The sequence below is a fragment of the Cyclopterus lumpus genome, chromosome 13 (assembly GCF_009769545.1).
Source record: "Cyclopterus lumpus isolate fCycLum1 chromosome 13, fCycLum1.pri, whole genome shotgun sequence".
NCBI classification, from domain to species: Eukaryota; Metazoa; Chordata; class Actinopteri; order Perciformes; family Cyclopteridae; genus Cyclopterus; species Cyclopterus lumpus.
The window spans coordinates 406472-426979 of record NC_046978.1 but is presented as its reverse complement, the minus strand read 5'-3'; the positions used below and the strand labels follow the sequence as shown (position 1 = coordinate 426979).

The following is a 20508-nucleotide window of genomic DNA, read 5'->3' as shown; positions in this document are numbered from 1 at the left end:
GCCAATTTATCCAACAGTTGTGGATACAGTTGTGCAAACAACATACCATCATTGTCATCCCTAGAGCCATAGCGTGGGAAAAATCAAAACACATTTCAAAATGCATTGCATATTCTTCTAATAAACCTCTCTAGAATTAGGACATTTTCTCTCCGAAGACATGGGGCTCATTTATTTAATCATACCTGCCTATGTGGTACATCTTTTTGAATTAACTCTTCTGTGATAGGTGTACTGCGTGTGGGCGCCGCCACAGCCCCGGAGGTCACCCTGCGTCTCAACCTGACGGTGAAAGCCAGCAGCTGTGTGGAGCCCGGCAGCAGCTTCAGTGACCCTCAGTGCTCGGGGAAAGGCAAATGTATCACACAGCCCTCCGAGGTGAGGAATAATGTTTCTTCTCATCGAAAACAACACATGAGCTTCGGTGGGAATGAAGCTTGAAGGCACAGGAGAACATTCCAGTATCCAGATACCTGCAGCTCACTTCACACCTTCCTTAACAATAATGCATCCGCACATTAAACAAAAGTAAACTTTCCATTTTAATTGAACCCAACTGTACCACTGCGGTTGCGGCTCCAGTGCATTTTGATCATTATTCACAAAAGAGTAGCAGATAAAAACGTCTCCCTGGGTTTCACTTAGCAGAGAACAATGCCGAGCACAACAGAAAACAAATCACAGTCAGAATAGTACAGAACAACACAACGCCATGACACATTTAAAACAGTGGGGAATCACAGCTTCATTCATTATGTGATCAAGATGCATGCGAGTCTCGGGTCTGGTATAGCCGCACCTCTGAAGACAGAGAAGTAGAAGCCATCTGAGACCCGTTAGTCCCCTCTACATCCAAACATTGAGCTAAAAGAGATTCTCACTGGCCGGGCTAAAAAGTGGAAAAATAGAGGGAGATGTAACAGAGACCATTTCACGGGTTCTCTCTTTTTCTCATTATCTCTCCCCTCGCTGTTTGAGAAAATCAAACTGTGTCACTGCTGCTTGTTAGTGCATTGTTATGTTACTGAATCATTTTACAATCGCCGATCTCATTATTTCTGTTTCACAAGTTTTTCTTACTTTCAAGGCTCGTTGGTTTGACTTGTGAAATGTGTGTGTGTGTGTTTTGCAGAGCACTTTCTTCTGCGAGTGTGAGGACGGCTACACTGGAATTTTCTGCGAGGAGTTCGATGCCTGCCACCGCCGACCTTGTCACAGCAACGGCACCTGCACCGACGTTAGACAGGGGGGTGAAGGACGCAACTTCACATGCACCTGCCCACCAGGTGCGTGGGCCCATGTGTGCAAGATGCTGGATGCAGACAAAGCTTTATACACATGTGTCTCAGCCTGGCGTTCATCTTGGTTTGTTTGATTAGAGCTGTGCAGAAAGTGGACGCCTCTCTCATTGTTTTAGAAAATCTCTGAATAAAGAGCACAGGAACCGAGATGAGATCGTATTGAACCTTTAACCTTGTCAGATTAATTTAAGGGCCTCTGGTAGGAAGGTAAATGTCGAAGGTGACCACTGATTGCCTGTCATTCCCTATTAGGGAGCTGTGCTAACAGGAACAAAAATATGCATACAGAGAATAATTCTGTTAATTTAGTTCAACAAAATAGCTCATATTGGTTGCTTTTGTGGACATGAATTATTTTTATTTTTTTTACATATTTCTGCATATCATTAGTTGGATCTCTATTAGCTGCTTCTCCTGCTGGTGTTCACAAAAGAAATATTTCCAATAAACAATAGACATGTATTTACATGCAAGTAAAAAACAATTATTCAAAACTCAAACTGTTTGAAAAGTAAGTTTAAAAAACGTGCCTGTTTATAGGTAGTGGCTTAATCTTATGATAGTCTTTCAGTTGGTGTTTGAGTTTTGTGGAAATGGCTTACTGATTATTGTAGCCCAAGTTCTCTTGTTTAATTTGATGTATAACATCAATATATTTGCTCATGTTTATTGTGAGGTTTTACACAGTCTAACTACAATGTGTAAATCGGCCCCCAATTGGGGACCATGGGGCTTAAAAGGTTAAACGGATCACATTTAGCTGCATTTGACTGAGAGTAATGAAAGAAATCAAGTAGTCTGATTATAAACTGTTCTCTCAGGTTATGAAGGGGAGCGCTGCCAGTTGCTGGTCGACCACTGCCTCTCTCAGCCCTGCAAGAATGGAGCCACCTGCTTCAGCAGCTTGGCCGGGCCCAGGTGCTATTGTCCCGAAGGTAGGAACCCATATACGTTTGTATATCTTTATTTTCTTTGTGGGCGTATAGAATAGATGAGTGTCTAGTATGATCATTTAAAAATGACAGAAAAACTAAAGAAAAGTATTTTTGGAAAGAAATTAAATATACACATGACACAAGCATTTCTGCCAAAATCTGACAGCTTGTGATGTTTGTGTTTGTAAAAAGAAACGTTTAGAGGGGGAACGTATTGACAGAAAAAAGTGTGTGAACACGGCAATAGTATTTTTTAGCTGTCTGAATCCAGTTATTATACACTCTGTGTGTCTGCGTGTTTAACAGTATCTGTGCCACTGAGATGCTTAATTTAAACCTTCCTCCTCTCTCCTAATTAGTCTTCATAGCCTCAGCGACCTGCATCAGCCTCTCTGGGGAAATCTGTGACCGCATAACTGCATTTCTCAATAAGACCGTACTAGTTTGCGATTAACGTGCACCACGTACGGTGTATACGGAGTGTTTATTCACAGAATACAGGGAAATATTAGATAACAATGGCCCTGGCCACATAAATAAAGAAACAGCAGATGGATGTAAACGCTGGCAGGAAGGTGGTTTCATTGTTCCAGGTACAGCTCCCAGCAGTCAGTTCATTCTCGATCTGTAGGAGGTCTCACTCACACCTGACTGAATTGTTAATCTGCAGCAGGCAAGAAAAACTAGGTCATCAACGAGGAAAGTAATTCATAATCCACCACTTTTGTTTGCATTAAACGAGAGAAAAGGCTGGTGAGAACCATGCCATCACCTCTATGCTAGTGCAGGGAGACTTTGTTGAAAGAGGGCTTTTAAAAACGTCATCAGCTAATTAGATAATTCTGGATCCGAAGGACCTTTTGGACAAATTACCTCCGAGCATTTATTTTTCATGTAGCAGACAGTAAATCAATCTGTAAAACTGTCTTGGACCATTTCTTTTGTTTAATTATCAGAGTGACTAATACAGCATTCAGGAAAACGTGTCCAACTTTGCAATATCATAAACCATTTAAGCATGGCTTTTTTTCACAGATGATCTTTTGAGACGTCACAGTAGGAAAAGCACAGGTATAAATAATAGTGAATGATGGCTGAATTCCATTTAGCTGTTTCAGTTTCAGAGTCCTGGTATTGTGCATGCGGGCTCACTGTCAGACTGTCATGGCTTAGTAAGAGTGATGAGGTTTGTGCTGAGAAAGTGATGGCATGTTGCCATGTGAACGGCTTGAAATATTTAGGCAGTTTGTTTGAAATAGAGACAGGAAATCAAGTAAATTCTTTCAATATATATAAGTTTGCCTCGGGGCTTTACAATCTGTACAGTGGACAAAGCCTCTGTCCTTGGACTGTCACTTCGGATTGAGAAAAACTCCCTCCCAAAAAAAACTTTTGCATGTTAAAAATGCAAGAAGCTTTCAGATAGCGTCAACTGAGGAGGGATTCTTCTCCCTGGATGGACAGAGGGTAATAAATGTTGAAAAGAATAATGATCAAAAAAAGTTAAACTTCAAGACGAGCAGGAATATAATCGACCAGAAAAAAGAAGAGCTCCACTCATACAAACTCAAAATGGGAAATCCATAGAAGAGGATATATCTCAGAATTAGCAAATGATCAATCAATAATTTAATCAGAATGCTCACACAAGAAAACACACACACACACACAGCATAAAGAAAAAAACTCTTTTCATAAACATAAATTCAGTCACACTCTACATCATGAGGACGAGTAATGTTGAGATAAAGTTTTATGACTAAATGACACCACGACATCATTAAAGATGGTGTGTTCGTAGTGTCGTGGGTGGTTAAGTCGTTTTAATGACCTCCTTAGTGACCAAAAAAGAGATCTGTGTCCATACTGATGAATACATCAGGGGACAGCTTTCTGGCAAATAATCAAAAGTACACGGTAATGTTTTACATGAGAATGATGATTTTTATTTTTGTATTTATTTTACATTGGGAGATCCTTTTCAGTAATGCAATGTTTCCAAGTACAAGAGAACATTTCGTCTTGTATCAAAAAAGGATTTCATTAAAATTGCAAGTCCATGTACATATCTCGTGTAAAACCTTTCAGTATGTAAAACAGGGAGAGAGGCCGAAGAGGAAGGAGAATACAAAATGTATTAAGCGGTTTGTTGTTCCTCAAGCATTCATTCCAAGTCCTCGTCTCTTTGTTTGGAGCAGAAGTTATTTTCTGTCTGTTTGTTCGTGTTTCTCAAGCACAGAAAAGAGTCGGTAAATTTAAGTTTACGGTAAATACTCATTACGAGTTGATTTACACAGTAGTGTCCTCCACAGACAAAGACATGTAAGCACACTCGGACATGCACAGAGGCACAGATACAGATCGACCCGACCACCCCGATAAATCACACCTGCATGTTGTCTTGCAATGTTCCAGCACGGAGGGAAGCAGTAAATACAATGATGGATGTCATGACAACTGTCGCAGATGTCATCACAGGTACATCAACTGTGATCATAACGGGAGCAAAATATGCATTTTTCATTTGCGGCATCACGAGGGAGGCAGGGATGTTAAAATAGATTCACCGTGCAGGGGTGGAAGGTAGTATTTTCACTCCTGATACAGCGTATCTCAAAAACCCAACAGCTTTCTCCAGCACTATAAAAACTAAATGGACTGGGATGTTACCTTAATCAGACCGTATTGCTATTTATGTTCACGTTTACAATTTAACATACACATAAATTGCATTTGATGTAAATAATTGTAGCGTCTGACATTTAAGAAGGTCTCAACTCTGGCTACCTTCCAGTTTTTCTTCTCAGTTCAAAGTGCTGAAGAGGTCAAAATAAGATTTTCACAGAGGCGCTCCAGTCAATTTTGCACTCTCACTCCTTTACTGCCACATTGTTAACTTTCTTTCACACACACATAGACACACTTATACACACTGACAGAGGAGGAAGAGTGCATGTCAGTACTGGGACTGCCTCCAGTCAGAACTATCAGGGCGGGGGAGCGAGCGAGCGGGCTAAATTTAAACCGTTAACTGCTTTTAATGTTGGCAGGTTTCAATGTCGGCAGCAGGAATGAAGAGACACCTCTATGTCATCCAGGTCCCATGTTACAATGTGTGTGTGTGTGTGTGTGTGTGTGTTTGTGCCTATTTGGATAGAAATGTAATAAACGGAGACGTTTGAGCTCATGAGGTGCACATTCTTTGGCAGCGCAAAGAAGCTAAACACAGTGGAAAGCAGGGGAATAAACTATGACAGATTTAATACAAATCATATCTTTAAATGTGTAGTGTGTGCGTGTGTGTGTGGGGTGGGGGGCTAGCATCTGTGTGTTTTGAAAGTGTAGGGAAAGGAGATCGAGTCAGAGGAGTGAAGAGGGAACGCAGAGCGAGATTTGGGTGAGATCTCTGCTACAGATTACTCGTGCCTCTCTGCTGTTGCACGATAAATGTCCTCCTCACCCAGTGGAATAAAGTCTTGCAGATCAATGGATGCTTGGGAGAGATTTCTTCATTAGCTCAATGGAGTGTGCAGTCAGCACAGGGATTTACTATACGGTGTTCCGGTAAATCAGAGGACCGGTTGTACATTACTGCGAGGTGCAAACGTACGCAGCAGAGTCGTGCATGCTCTGCAGCGCAATAGCAGCTCTCATGGGGAGGAGAAGGATGGAAGAAAAGAGGGAGGAAGTTATTTTTAGATGAGGAGGTTAGGTGAGAATAGCAGCGACTCACATGCTAATGATAGGATGTGAAGAAGACGCCCACAGAGATAGCAAAAAGCACGACAGGCACACCACCACTCTCCGTTAACACAAGAGGTTAGTCGGTCCTGTCAACAGCAACAATTCATTGTATATTTGTTGATTTCAAAGTCGTTTTGTCTAACAACGAGGAGGAAGGGATATAACAAAAGAGCATGATTTGGGGTAGTAGATGATGAAGGATCCAAATCACTTGCTGTAAATAATATTAAAAGAATAGTTTACCATTTTGAGAAAGACATGTATTTGCTTTTTCCCCCTTAGGGTGAGATGAGAAGTCCATCAGAATATGAATCTACAGCAAACAGGTTGTTGGCTTATTTTAGCATTAATTAGAAGCGAGGGTGTAGCAGGTTTCCCTGTTACCTGCGGACTTGAACAGAGGCAGCAAAACAGCTTGAGGTCGTTCCAAATGCTCTTTTATTCGTCACAAACAAATACAGGCTCTGTGACAGCTTCTGCTTCTCCCCCCCTCCTCTCAGTCCCTCCTGCTCTTATTTGGGGAGAGACAGCCAGATTAACCCCAGCTGAGGCTGATTAACCCTCAGCCCCAGCTGAGACTGATTAGACATAATTCCGGCACTGTTCCCTGAACCACACCCCCGCTCCACCCACTCTACAGCTGAGTCTAACCACACCCCACTGCCACAGAGGGGAAACGACTAACCCGGCTTAATTAGCTGCCCCAACATGTTTACGTTCACGTTCATCTCTGATTTAAACCAATGAGGTCTACAGTGTTGTTTAGTGAATTTAAGAAACGCTGATATGTGTGTAGTATTTCTAAACTTTGGGAGGAGCCAAGCTAATTACCCCCTGGCTGTATAGATGAAAAGCCTACAAACATTAGAGGGGGATCAATATTGTCATCTAACCATTCCCAAAATGTCTTCAAATGTCCTAAAATGACAAGTCAGTAACGTGGTATAATTGCTGGTTGTGCAAGCAGGTCATTTTGTGGCTGACGTTTGTGTACATATTTTGTTTACATAACTTGACTCACTTGTGTTGTGCCATGAGATTTAATGAAGGTAACCACACTGAATGAAGCATGTCTGCATCACTTTAGTTAAGTGGCTTAAGAGGCTGCAGATGAAACAAACGCAGGATTCCTGCTGCCCCCTCGGATGGTTGCAAAGATTGAAACTGTAAAAGAGCTCCAAAACATCCAAAACAACCCTAATAAGAATCATATTTAGAGTTTGTGTAAATATTTGTTTTTATCAACTTGAAGACAAAACTCACATTTAAGTCGAAAGGTCTTTGCGTGCACAAACGTGTGTTTTAGAGCCTATTTGCATTAAGAGGCAGTCTTGGTGAACAGAAGAGTCACACATTGCACTGCACAACGCCCGCTGTGCCACTCTCCCCACCTTGTTGCAAATAGGTTGAAGCCTTGAAATTACCAAATTAGAGAAGGGTTACATCTGCAGAATTGGCAGAATGGGGTTGCTTAATGTCATCTAGTTGATAAGGTCACCAAGGTGTGTTATTATCATGGGTACCAGCAGCGTTCCATAGCTTCTGTTTTCTTCCTGGCAGATGAGGACGTTTATTATTTTGGTGTTGATTTTCACTCTGTGTATTTCACACCCTCTCCTCTCTTGCAGGCTACCAGGGTGCTACATGTGAGCAGAAGGTGGACCCGTGTGCCTCCGGCCCCTGTCACAATAACGGGACATGCTTCGCCCAGGGCCCCGGGCCCCTGGGCTTCGGCTGTAGCTGCACAGCAGGCTTCACCGGCCCGACATGTGCCCAGCTGGTGGACTTCTGTGCCCTCAACCCCTGCGCCCATGGGGTCTGCCGCAGCGTGGGCAACAGCTACAGGTGTCTGTGTGTCCCAGGTGAGCTGATTAGTAACATTTTTAGAAAAGGCTCCGGCTGCTGCTGGCAGATGATGTCATGCTGCCTTGGGGATCAGGAGCCATATTTAGCCAAAGTCAGTTAAAGGTGGGACAGCTCACTTTGTTTTTAGCTATTTGTTGAACAGTATACTACTTAATAAAAAGGGCATCTGTTATAGGACTTTGCAACTCTCACTACATTTCGACCTACCAATGTCACATGAGCCATTGGACTGGATAGAGTCTGAACTTACTTTCAAGATACAGTCAGTTTGAAAATGCCTATCAACATTTTTCTCCAAAGCTTCCTCTCCACAAATATTATAGAAAAGCTGACAGGAAACCATCAAATGAAACCTGTGGTTCAGGTTGTATGTTTGTCAAGCAGAAACAGAAGTCACCTCCAACAGAAGCTATTATCTTGGGACCTCTTGGGCCTGCGATCGATACTCCCATTCAGAAATCCATCCAAAGCCATAAGAAACCTTCCACTCTTAATCTGGCTTTACAGCCAGCACACAGAGTGAAAAGACGGTGACTTCCATCAGAGGCTGAGGCTCAAGAGTAGCAGTAAATATTGCCCGGGTGAGTGATGAGGTATTTTTTGACGGTTAGACGATTGCGGCGCTTGCATCGATGCCTCTATGATGAAATCAATTGAGTGGAATGATGACTTATCATTATCCACTGGCTTGCAATTACCTTGCTGGGATGGTGAGATGACTTTCCCACTGGCCCATAAACATAATTTGACACTTTGCCCTCACTGCTCTGCTTATACCATCTATCAGTCAGATGTATCAGCCATTCGTCATCTGGATCTCTTACTTGATTCTCTTACTTGATTCTCCCGTTCTTACAGTAGCTTTTTGTTGTTGTCTCTCTTGCTTTAACCAGGAGGGTATCGACATATCTTAATAGTTTTGTCTGCAGGACACAGATTAATTGCCACAGAGCCGTTCTTTCACTCATTGATTTGTACTTTAAATGATGTATGAGCTTTTGTTCTAGCTCCTTTTTCTAACCTGAGAAACTGTTTCCTAAATATTTGAGATATTTCTTGAGTCCATAATCCCTCCATAAATCATGTTCTTCATGTTTATTCATTTCATTCACTCTTGCCGTGACACGGCATCCAGAGCAGTCGTCCGTTGCTTTACAATTATATCTTTTTTTCTTTTCCTTCCGTCTTGTTCTTTTTCATTTTAATTTCTTTCATATTTCTTCGTATTTTTCTTCTTCTAAGTGTCCCTTTGTCCTTTCTTGTCTTTATCTTCCTACCGTTTACCTCACCTCATTCCCCTTTCATCTTCCGTTGTCATGGTGAAGTGTGTGTGTGTGTGTGTGGCAGGGGGGGGGCTCGCAATCACTTGTCTGTGTCTGTGACTATGCTAGTTGAGCAGATGCCGCCATACAATCAGATGTCTCCACTCAGACCGCCCAGTCTAATGGGATTGGTGAAATCGGTGATTTGTAATTAGCAGACACACACAAGCGGACACAATGTTTTGGACCAAAATTGCCCCTAGTTCTTTAGCTCATCAGAATGCCAGCTGGTGTCTGAGGTATGAGTGTATGTGTGTGTGTGTGTGTGTGTGTGTGTGTGTGTGTGTGTGTGTGTGTGTGTGTGTGTGTGTGCGTTGTGTAAATGCCGGTTGGCTGTCTGAAAGAAGGCTGCCGGGGAGATGATATGTAGAAGGATCTATCCTTCAGCTTCCTGTAATCCAGCTCACATGAGAGGCTGCAGCCCACAGAAAGCAGACAGTCTTGGAAAAGCACTTGACATTTCACTGGCATTTCATAGAAGGGACCCGAGAGGCTCTCACTGGGCTCCTCATTAATTCCCCCTCTCTCCTTCCCCAAACACATGTTAGCTAAGGCCCAGGGAGGTTTTGCTGAAACTTTGTCAGCACTGGGACCCAGTTAAGAAATGTCGTCAAAGTGGGAGCAGAGCTAATGAAAACAGATTGCTACACTAGTCGTGTAAGGACTCGAGAGGCTTTGGTCCTCTGGTGATTTGGGTTCTCAAGTCGTAGATGTGGAGCGTTTTTATGAAGAGCAGCTGTGAGTGTGATCAGGTCTACGAAGGTACATCCAATTATCAGAGCATTTACATACATCACAACTATGTGTCAGTCTAAGTACTGCAGATTTAAATACACAGCGACTGACTTGCAACACATATACTGACATTCGCTGTGTCCTTGAGTTGTTCCTGTGTTTCTAATAGTTGTATCTTCATAACTAGTTCACAACCTGTTTAGGCAGTGCGCGTTAAACAGACACAAGCTGTACATTACACTTTGTATTTTTCTTTTTTAAGCTTCTAAATATTATCTGAGAAACGGATTAACTGATTCTGTTACTCATGCACTGGAAGTGTTTTCGGATGTTGCAGAACTATCCTGCCTCAGTACACAGCTGCCATCCTATGGAGAACACAGTGCACTGCATGTCATTTGACCTGAAGCCCAATGCCATTGAAACTCAGAGGCATAATACTTTCAATATATTCACACTTTTCTGACCAATTCAATCTTAGTAGATCCAACAATGTGTTGTTCCACTGTTAGCTATGTCTTGTGCATGCTTGATGGATTTTTCCTGTGGACCAGTATTGAAGCAAGAAAATATAAAATGAACGTGGAGCTCCATGTTTTATAGGGAACAAGAACGTGATGACTAATCTTAATGTTCGTGATGAGTCCAAGGTTGTTTTGCAGACATGCAGATACCATAGCACCCCCAAATGCTACGACACAACATTTGAGAAGTAAGATCAGTAAAAGCTAATGACTCGTACTAAATGCTGATCACAGTCAGCATGCACTTTTCAGCAAAGCCCTTAAGGTTAAAACGTCTTCTGGTTGCATCAGCAAAATAACGTGATTCATTGTTAATTGACTCTTACATTATTACACATTGTTGTGTGTCCCATTAAGGCTACCATGGCTTGTACTGTGAAGAGGAGTACAATGAGTGTCTGTCGGCCCCCTGCCAGAACTACGTCACCTGCAAGGATCTCATCAATGCCTATGAGTGTGTCTGCACTCCACAGTTTGAAGGTATGTATGTACCATATGTATGCTACATATATGAAAGAGTTATTGTGTGTTATGGGTTTCATAGGAGATGTTCTGTGTGTGCGTGTGTGTGTGTGTGTGTGTGTGTGTGTGTGTGTGTGTGTGTGTGTGTGTGTGTGTGTGTGTGTGTGTGTGTGTGTGTAGGCAGACACTGTGAAATCTACAAGGATCCCTGTCTGAAGATGCACTGCCAAAATGGAGGCCACTGTGAGAGTGCAGGACTCAATGTTTCCTGCGCCTGCCCACCTGGATACCTTGGTGAGCACTGGTGCCATGATGAGACCAGCGACCTATTAGTATGATTCACATGACAGGGTTATAAAATGATAGTGACACATCACAATTCTCGGGTGTTAAACCTGGATTTGTAAACAACTGCATCAGGAGTCAGAACACCGTGAGCCTCAGTTCGTGCTCTTGCCTGTGTTACGCCAGCTATTGAACACAAACTTTCATGTCCACTCAGGGGAGAAGTGTGAGGCGGACATCAATGAGTGTGAGAGCAACCCTTGTCACCATGGAGGCACCTGCATTGACCAATCAAATAGCTTCACCTGTCACTGTCCACCTGGGTGGGTGGGGCCCAGCTGTGAGATCCGTAAGTCAGCCTGTCTGTCTATCTGTGTGTGTGTGTGTGTGTGTGTGTGTGTGTGTGTGTGTCACACATACGCTGTGGGGACACAAATCTGTTTACATAGTCACAATGTGGGGACTCGCCTTCTTATTCGGGACAAAAGGCACGTTCCCTTCACGTAAATCTTTACACTACATTGAAAAGACTTGGTTTAAGCACTGTTTTAAGTTCACTGCACCTTGGTGTGAATCCGGAGCCTTAGTCCTGTTGCCTTATCTTTTTTAATGTATTTTATCTGTGTTATGTGATTTCTGTTGTGTCTTGTGACTGTTGCAATTTTTCTATGCTGCTGTCTTGGCCAGGCTTCCCTTGAAAAAGAGGTCATTGTATCTCAACGGGACCGACCTGGTTAAATAAAGGCTAATAAAAAATTAAAAGGTGTGTGTACGTGTGTGTCTCAGATCTGCAGTGGAAACCAGCACACACTGAGGACACTCTGACCAACATGCCCCGTCACTCCCTCTATATCATCATCGGAGCGCTGTGTGTGGCCTTCGTCCTCATGCTCATCATCCTCATCGTGGGCATCTGCCGCATCAGCCGCATCGAGTACCAGGGCTCGTCGCGCCACGCCTACCAGGAGTTCTACAACTGCCGCAGCATCGACAGCGAGTTCAGCAACGCCATCGCTTCCATCCGCCACGCCAGGTCAGTGACAATATCTGAATATATTGACGGATTGACAACAAAGTCTCACAGGAAGAGTCTGCATTCATGTCAGAGCTTTATGTATGTATGTTCAAATGTGTCGGTGGGGAAAGTAAAGCGCTACATTCACAGATAAAGGTCAGTTCACAGTCCCAACTCATGGGCCCCTTACTGCCTTTTCCTGGAGCTTGTGGACCTCATGAAAAAAAAGAGCAAATAAGTCAATGTCTGTTTCCAAGGTCATGAATAAACTGGCAGGTCAAGTCAGTTTACGATACACGGGGAGTATCTTACTCCTCTCTGAAAACAGTTTTTTTGCTCTGGAGGACCTTTCTTCTTTTATCACGTTGCAGAACATGATGATGTTATCAGGGGTGATTATCTCAGCTTGGGCTGGGGAAGTTTAAATCTCTAGCAGACAGCCTGATTTACAATCTGTGGACGTTAAGTTTAAAGCCCAGGGGCATTTAAAAGGCAGGGAGGGTCTTACAAAAAGACACTCTGCATTATGCAATGTGTCTGTTCCCGTGGTTTTAAGCTAAAGGCTTGGATATTACAGGCTCTGCTGCATACACTTTGACCTTTCATTTTCTGTCGGTTATGAGTCCCCCTAACCTTATAGAAGTACAACACTAAATCACAGAAGTGACCTTTTAATAAGAATTACTGTATCACAAACTCAGTACATACAAAGTAAATGGGCTACATTGTAATTTGATGATGCAATATTGATGCGGTCGTTGTGTTTATGCTTTCTATTCAGATTTGGCAAGAAGTCCAAGCCCGCCATGTACGATGCCACTCCCATCGCCTATGAAGACTACAGTCCTGACGACAAGCCTTTGGTTACCCTCATCAAGACGAAGGATTTGTAAAACACAACCATCCCAACACATCACAAGCTCATGTACACATGTGCACAGACACACACACACACACACACGCACATTTATATGTATACATATATATATATATATATATATATATATATATATATATATATATATATATATATATATATATATATATAGAAAGTCAGTATACATCTTGAAGTATTTCCTAAGATAAGAAAATAACAACAGCTAAACAAAATTGAATGTAAAGTGGAGAAGAAAATATTCAAGACATTCTGTAGTTTCAAAAGAACAAATCTGGAATATGATAAATATATTTTACTGTCAACGTCAACAATAAGGCTTTATTGTAGCATAAGAGAATACTTTGCATTACTTAAGTTATTGATGATGGGCGAGACTACCAGTAACCTCTGCTGTACAACAGTGATGACTTTAGTCTGTTGGCAAGGTCAGCAACCCAAAAGCCTAAATTTCTAAGTGTAAACTCAGCAGACATCGCTGACAGCAGTGCTTACAGGTGTGGTAGAAATAGTTGCACTCATCTTGGTGCATACACTGTATCTTTTTCTATATCTTAAAAAAATATCTGCAGTAGGTTGCCTTACTTCGTGCATGTTTAGATTAGATGTTCTCTCTGCATTATTTTAAAAATCCTTTGTACTTGGTTGTTGTTTTTTTCATTGCGGTTGTATTTCTCTGTCAAGATTGTGCCAAATATGTGGGGGGTAATTTGTGGTTAGAAGATTAAATACACACATGTATAAAATACTAGTCACACAAATGTTCTTTTTTTTCTAAATTGCATATTGTCTTGTTCTTCACATGCAAGTTTCTCAATGGTATTATGAATTAGTAGAGAAAGTGGGTTTACTGGAGTACTGTGACTCTACCATCCTACTGTATGTATTTCAGTGATATTTAGGGTAATAGGTAGGTATATTTCTCAATGCACAGAACAGTAGTTGGGCATTGGACGTTTATTCAGAGTACCTGTTTATGCTAGTGTACAAATGCACCTCTAGTATTGGCAGTGTTGAAACGTTTCTGACTTTAGGGTGGAGAGGAATAGGAAGAGGAGACTGAGAGGGATGATATCTACTCCGGAAAAAATGTGCTCCAGTGTCCTGCCAATGGAAACCTCTCTGTCCGTGCAGCTGGGATGTTCCTCTCAAGGTCAAGCAATATTTTACCAACAGGCTGAACTAATCCTCTGTTGTTTTTTTCCCTCTCATTTTAAAGTACATGATTACCTATTATCTATGTTGAATGATGAAACCAATAAAAATTAAAGTGAACATAATCTACGGTACTCACCTGGTGTCTCATGTCAAGCATTTTGTTGGCGATTGCTTTAAAAAAAAAAAAGTAATTACTATGTTTGTGTTTTTTGCTCACTCATGTTATTTATTTTTTACTCTAAATATGATTTAAAAATAATATTTGAATATAAATCCAGTACTATGTGTCAAAAGAATACATCTTTTTACTTTTGCTTACGTGTTTCTGTGGACACGTTTCTGTCGGTGCCAAAATGAATCGGTATTTAGTTGGACAACCATGCATATATGCACAACATACAATATCAAAAAGTTTCAAGTCACTATTTACTAGGCTAGGTGTGTGAGAAAATATTGATACACTTGAGTATCACGACATGTTATGTGCAGCTTGGAACACAGGACCCAAACGCCGTCAACGATGGAAAAGCAACTTTTATTGCTAAACAGGATTCCAAAACAGGATTCCAAAAAACCAGGATACAAAACATGCACACAAGATCTTCCACGATCTAGACAAGACGAACCGACAAAGGGGAATGACATGAACAGGACTTAAATACAGAGGGCTGGTGCAGGTGATTGGACACAGGAGGAAACAATCAGGAACAGGGCAGACAATCACAGGGACAGGAAGTGAAGAGAAACAGAGGACACGAGAGACAAGGACTTCAAAATAAGACAGGAAACACGAAACAACACTACAGATCCTGACATAACCCCCCCCTCAAGGGGCGGATTCCAGACGACCCAACACAGTCCCCCAGGGTGGGTGGAGGGGAGCCGGAGGCGGGACCAAAAGCCTGGCAGAAGAAGTCCGGGGGACGGGCCGGAGGACGACCACCAGGAGGACTGACCTGCTCCGGAGGACGGGCAGGAGGACGGCCACCAGGAGGACTGACCTGCTCCGGGGGATGGGCAGAAGGGCGACCACCAGGCGGACGGAAGGGCTCTGGGGGACGGGCTGAAGGACGGCCACCAGGCGGACGGAAGGGCTCCGGGGGACGGGCAGGAGGATGGCCACCAGGCACATAGACCTGCTCCGGGGAACGGGCAGAAGGGCGACCACCAGGCGGACGGGCTGAAGGACTGCCACCAGGCAGATAGACCTGCTCCGGGGGACGGGCAGAAGGGCGACCACCAGGTGAACAGACGGGCTCCGGGGGAACCCCAGGAACAGAAGCCGGAAGCGGCCATGGTGGCGACCGAACACAGGGAGCCTGAGTCGGCCGGGGCGGCGACGTGACCCGGGGAACCGGGGTCGGCCGGGGCACCGACGGGACACGGGGAGCTGGGATCGGCCGGGGCGCCGACGGGACACAGGGAGCTGGGATCGGCCGGGACGCCGACGGGACACGAGGAGCTGGGGTCGGCCGGGTCGCCGACGGGACAGGAGGAGCTGGGGTCGGCCGGGGCGCCGACGGGACACGAGGAGCTGGGATCGGCCGGGGCGCCGACGGGACACGAGGAGCTGGGGTCGGCCGGGGCGCCGACAGGACACGGGGAGCTGGAGTCGGCCGGGGCGCCGACGGGACACGAGGAGCTGGGATCGGCCGGGGCGCCGACAGGACACGGGGAGCTGGAGTCGGCCGGGGCGCCGACAGGACACGAGGAGCTGGGATCGGCTGAGGCGCCGACGGGACACGGGGAGCTGGGGTCGGCCGAGGCGCCGACGGGACACGAGGAGCTGGGGTCGGCCGGGGCGCCGACGGGACACGAGGAGCTGGGGTCGGCCGGGGCGCCGACGGGACAGCATCGGCAGGAACCGGCGGGGACTGCGGCCGAAGCAGGACCCTGTCTAACGCCTGGAGGGACTCCATCATGTCCCGGAAAGCGTCCTGGGACAAGGCAAAGGAAGCAAGGGCCGGCCGGAAGTCCAATAGGTCCCAGGAGGTTGGGGTTGGCCGGAACACGGAGGCGGCAACAGGAACAGGCGAGGGCTGCAGCACGGAGGCGACTGCGGGAACCGGAGTAGTCTGCGGCACAGAGGCGGCAGCCGGAACCCTCCACCGACGCGGTCCGGAGGTTTGCGCCCCCCACTCCGGGGCTGGGCCTGGGTGACCTCTGCCCCTGGGGCTACGAGGCCCCCCATAAGCCAAACGGGTCCCGTTGAAGGGGTCTGGTGCCGAGACCCTATGGGGGTTGTAGTTCCCCTTCTGGAGGCTACGAGGGCCCCCATAGGCCAAGCGGGTCCCTTCGAAGGGGTTTGGTGCCGAGACCCTATGGGGGTTGTAGTTCCCTTTCTGGAGGCTACGAGGGCCCCCATAGGCCAAGCGGGTCCCTTCGAAGGGGTTGTAGGCTGGGTCCATTCTTTGTCGGTTCGTTCTGTTATGTGCAGCTTGGAACACAGGACCCAAACGCCGTCAACGATGGAAAAGCAACTTTTATTGCTAAACAGGATTCCAAAACAGGATTCCAAAAAACCAGGATACAAAACATGCACACAAGATCTTCCACGATCTAGACAAGACGAACCGACAAAGGGGAATGACATGAACAGGACTTAAATACAGAGGGCTGGTGCAGGTGATTGGACACAGGAGGAAACAATCAGGAACAGGGCAGACAATCACAGGGACAGGAAGTGAAGAGAAACAGAGGACACGAGAGACAAGGACTTCAAAATAAGACAGGAAACACGAAACAACACTACAGATCCTGACATACCCCCCCCTCACCCAACACAGTCCCCCAGGGTGGGTGGAGGGGAGCCGGAGGCGGGACCAAAAGCCTGGCAGAAGAAGTCCGGGGGACGGGCCGGAGGACGACCACCAGGAGGACTGACCTGCTCCGGAGGACGGGCAGGAGGACGGCCACCAGGACGGGACACGAGGAGCTGGGGTCGGCCGGGCCCCGTCGCCCCGGCCGACCCCAGCTCCTCGTGTCCCGTCGGCGTCCCGGCCGATCCCAGCTCCCTGTGTCCCGTCGGCGCCCCGGCCGATCCCAGCTCCCCGTGTCCCGTCGGTGCCCCGGCCGACCCCGGTTCCCCGGGTCACGTCGCCGCCCCGGCCGACTCAGGCTCCCTGTGTTCGGTCGCCACCATGGCCGCTTCCGGCTTCTGTTCCTGGGGTTCCCCCGGAGCCCGTCTGTTCACCTGGTGGTCGCCCTTCTGCCCGTCCCCCGGAGCAGGTCTATCTGCCTGGTGGCAGTCCTTCAGCCCGTCCGCCTGGTGGTCGCCCTTCTGCCCGTTCCCCGGAGCAGGTCTATGTGCCTGGTGGCCATCCTCCTGCCCGTCCCCCGGAGCCCTTCCGTCCGCCTGGTGGCCGTCCTTCAGCCCGTCCCCCAGAGCCCTTCCGTCCGCCTGGTGGTCGCCCTTCTGCCCATCCCCCGGAGCAGGTCAGTCCTCCTGGTGGCCGTCCTCCTGCCCGTCCTCCGGAGCAGGTCAGTCCTCCTGGTGGTCGTCCTCCGGCCCGTCCCCCGGACTTCTTCTGCCAGGCTTTTGGTCCCGCCTCCGGCTCCCCTCCACCCACCCTGGGGGACTGTGTTGGGTGAGGGGGGGGTATGTCAGGATCTGTAGTGTTGTTTCGTTCTGTTATGTGCAGCTTGAAACACAGGACCCAAACGCCGTCAACGATGGAAAAGCAACTTTTATTGCTAAACAGGATTCCAAAACAGGATTCCAAAAAACCAGGATACAAAACATGCACACAAGATCTTCCACGATCTAGACAAGACGAACCGACAAAGGGGAATGACATGAACAGGACTTAAATACAGAGGGCTGGTGCAGGACTTCAAAATATGACATGAACAGGACTTAAATACAGAGGGCTGGTGCAGGTGATTGGACACAGGAGGAAACAATCAGGAACAGGGCAGACAATCACAGGGACAGGAAGTGAAGAGAAACAGAGGACACGAGAGACAAGGACTTCAAAATAAGACAGGAAACACGAAACAACACTACAGATCCTGACATAACCCCCCCCTCAAGGGGCGGATTCCAGACGACCCAACACAGTCATGTTATGTGCAGCTTGAAACACAGGACCCAAACGCCGTCAACGATGGAAAAGCAACTTTTATTGCTAAACAGGATTCCAAAACAGGATTCCAAAAAACCAGGATACAAAACATGCACACAAGATCTTCCACGATCTAGACAAGACGAACCGACAAAGGGGAATGACATGAACAGGACTTAAATACAGAGGGCTGGTGCAGGACTTCAAAATATGACATGAACAGGACTTAAATACAGAGGGCTGGTGCAGGTGATTGGACACAGGAGGAAACAATCAGGAACAGGGCAGACAATCACAGGGACAGGAAGTGAAGAGAAACAGAGGACACGAGAGACAAGGACTTCAAAATAAGACAGGAAACACGAAACAACACTACAGATCCTGACACGACATTGTTGTGATACTGTGCGTCAATAAATGATTAATAGTTTACATGCAGAGATTTATGTTACACTGGCTCAGGTTGCACAAGAAGGTTGGATGTCCCGTTGACTAAAGCTACATTTATCAAATAGTTTTCTCCTGATTTGTGTTTCTTCTTTTTTTCCTGTGAACAAAAAACAAGGTGAAAAAGAATCTACAGCGTCTGTCTTTCTGCAACGTCCCAAGGTCAAACCCACCAGACTGAGCCCTGCGCCGTGGGAAAGCCCTTTTATGGAGTGAATAAGGCTTTATCCAGATGTCCCCCATGTAAACACCTCTAAATACAGACTGAGACTGTGGAGTCGTGTCGCTCAACACACCTACAAATATTGTCAAACATGCACACACACACACACATGGCAGGCGCACCAGATGTCATTGATGGCTCTCACCTTTGCTCACGGTCTGCTTTGGAGAACTTGTGCTCGGCCTTTGTCCTCTGTTTGCCCGAGAAGGTCAGAGGAGTCACAGTTTGGCTCAACATGGTTCCCAAAACACGTCTGTCACTGGCTTGTTACAAAACAGCATCCCTTTCAGACAAAACACAGAATTATCACCCAATAGTTACAATTTGTTCAACATTTTGGCAGCAGTACAATTAATTCACTTGACAAAATGATGGCTAATGCTTCAGTGGATTCATAGACCGCACTTTAAGAATAACAAGGTCATACAAAACAATCTCAGTTCAAAACCGTCAGGCAGACCGGGTTTTTCGCTTGAGTTGTTTTTCAGAAGCCGAAGAAGATTAGAATATGTGGTTATGATTGCTGCCACTAGATGTTGTCCTTAGCTATATTTGTAATACTTGGGAATCATGAGAATGGAAGTTTTAAAGTATGCACATTTTCATAACCACTTGCCAACTGGGGGAAAAAGTGGCCCACGGCACGTTGCCCACTAAATCCACTCAATGCATCGCACGTATCGACCAGTCAGTGGCGTACTTGGAAAAACACCCATACACTTAACATTATTTTGGATGATTACAAAGAAATGACATCATATAAGTTTTTTTTAATAACATTTGGTAATCATTTGCCTGGATGGACACATGGAATAAATTGATACTGGCTATTATAACACTCCAAGATAGATATAGTTTTCTAGATGAATATGCTTAACTCTGGGCTAGTATCAGATGGTTATACGTATAACTACAGAGCCTTAAGGAATGCATGTCAGCAGAGAAAGACCACACAATAAAGAAACTGGAATCAGAGGGTAGAATTAGTATGAACTATATTGTAGAAATGAACAGAACATAACATACGACGGGGTGTGCACATCAGTGGTATCAGTAGTGTTGCATGCCGGGTGTGTGTGTGTGTAGGGGTGTTGAAGGTGCATAACAAAACAATACATTTTCTGCCGGCCCAGGTGCATTATGGTAATAAAAAACAATATCCGTATACTCATGTGTTATTATTACCTCATTGTTGCTCTGTCATCAAATGGCAGCAAACACTTGCTCAACTCTTGCAGTGCTGCCTCTGGGAAACTATTGCCGTAAGATGTTACCTGGCGGAAGTTCTTCGGGTCCAGAAGTTTACAAATGCACTTTAGGCCTCATCAATTCATTCTTGTCCACTTGGGGGCAGAGGAACACGCTGTAAACACAACATTGACATATAAAGTTGTAGGTGATGTGTTTCTGGCCACATGATGAATGTAATTCCAATGTTCAGTCTCCCTTTAAATCTGGAGTAGTCTCCATGTTGCTCGTACAGGAAATGTATTGCTTTTTAGCAGCTAAATGCTGCACTCTGTTCGCAATAC

General features: G+C 45.6%; 1 protein-coding gene across 1 annotated transcript in view; it reads left to right on the top strand.

Moving 5' to 3' along the window:
• Window positions 1-14334, top strand: part of dner (delta/notch-like EGF repeat containing) — a 42789-nt gene extending 28455 nt beyond the window's left edge. Inside the window, exons 5-13 of the mRNA XM_034548438.1 lie at window positions 230-378; window positions 1133-1286; window positions 2123-2236; window positions 7609-7842; window positions 10785-10907; window positions 11070-11183; window positions 11392-11523; window positions 11961-12207; window positions 12971-14334. Coding sequence (XP_034404329.1) covers window positions 230-378; window positions 1133-1286; window positions 2123-2236; window positions 7609-7842; window positions 10785-10907; window positions 11070-11183; window positions 11392-11523; window positions 11961-12207; window positions 12971-13082 — 1379 coding nt within the window. The 3' untranslated portion in view covers window positions 13083-14334. The remainder of the gene's footprint in view (window positions 1-229; window positions 379-1132; window positions 1287-2122; window positions 2237-7608; window positions 7843-10784; window positions 10908-11069; window positions 11184-11391; window positions 11524-11960; window positions 12208-12970) is intronic.
• Window positions 14335-20508: the final 6174 nt, after the last annotated feature.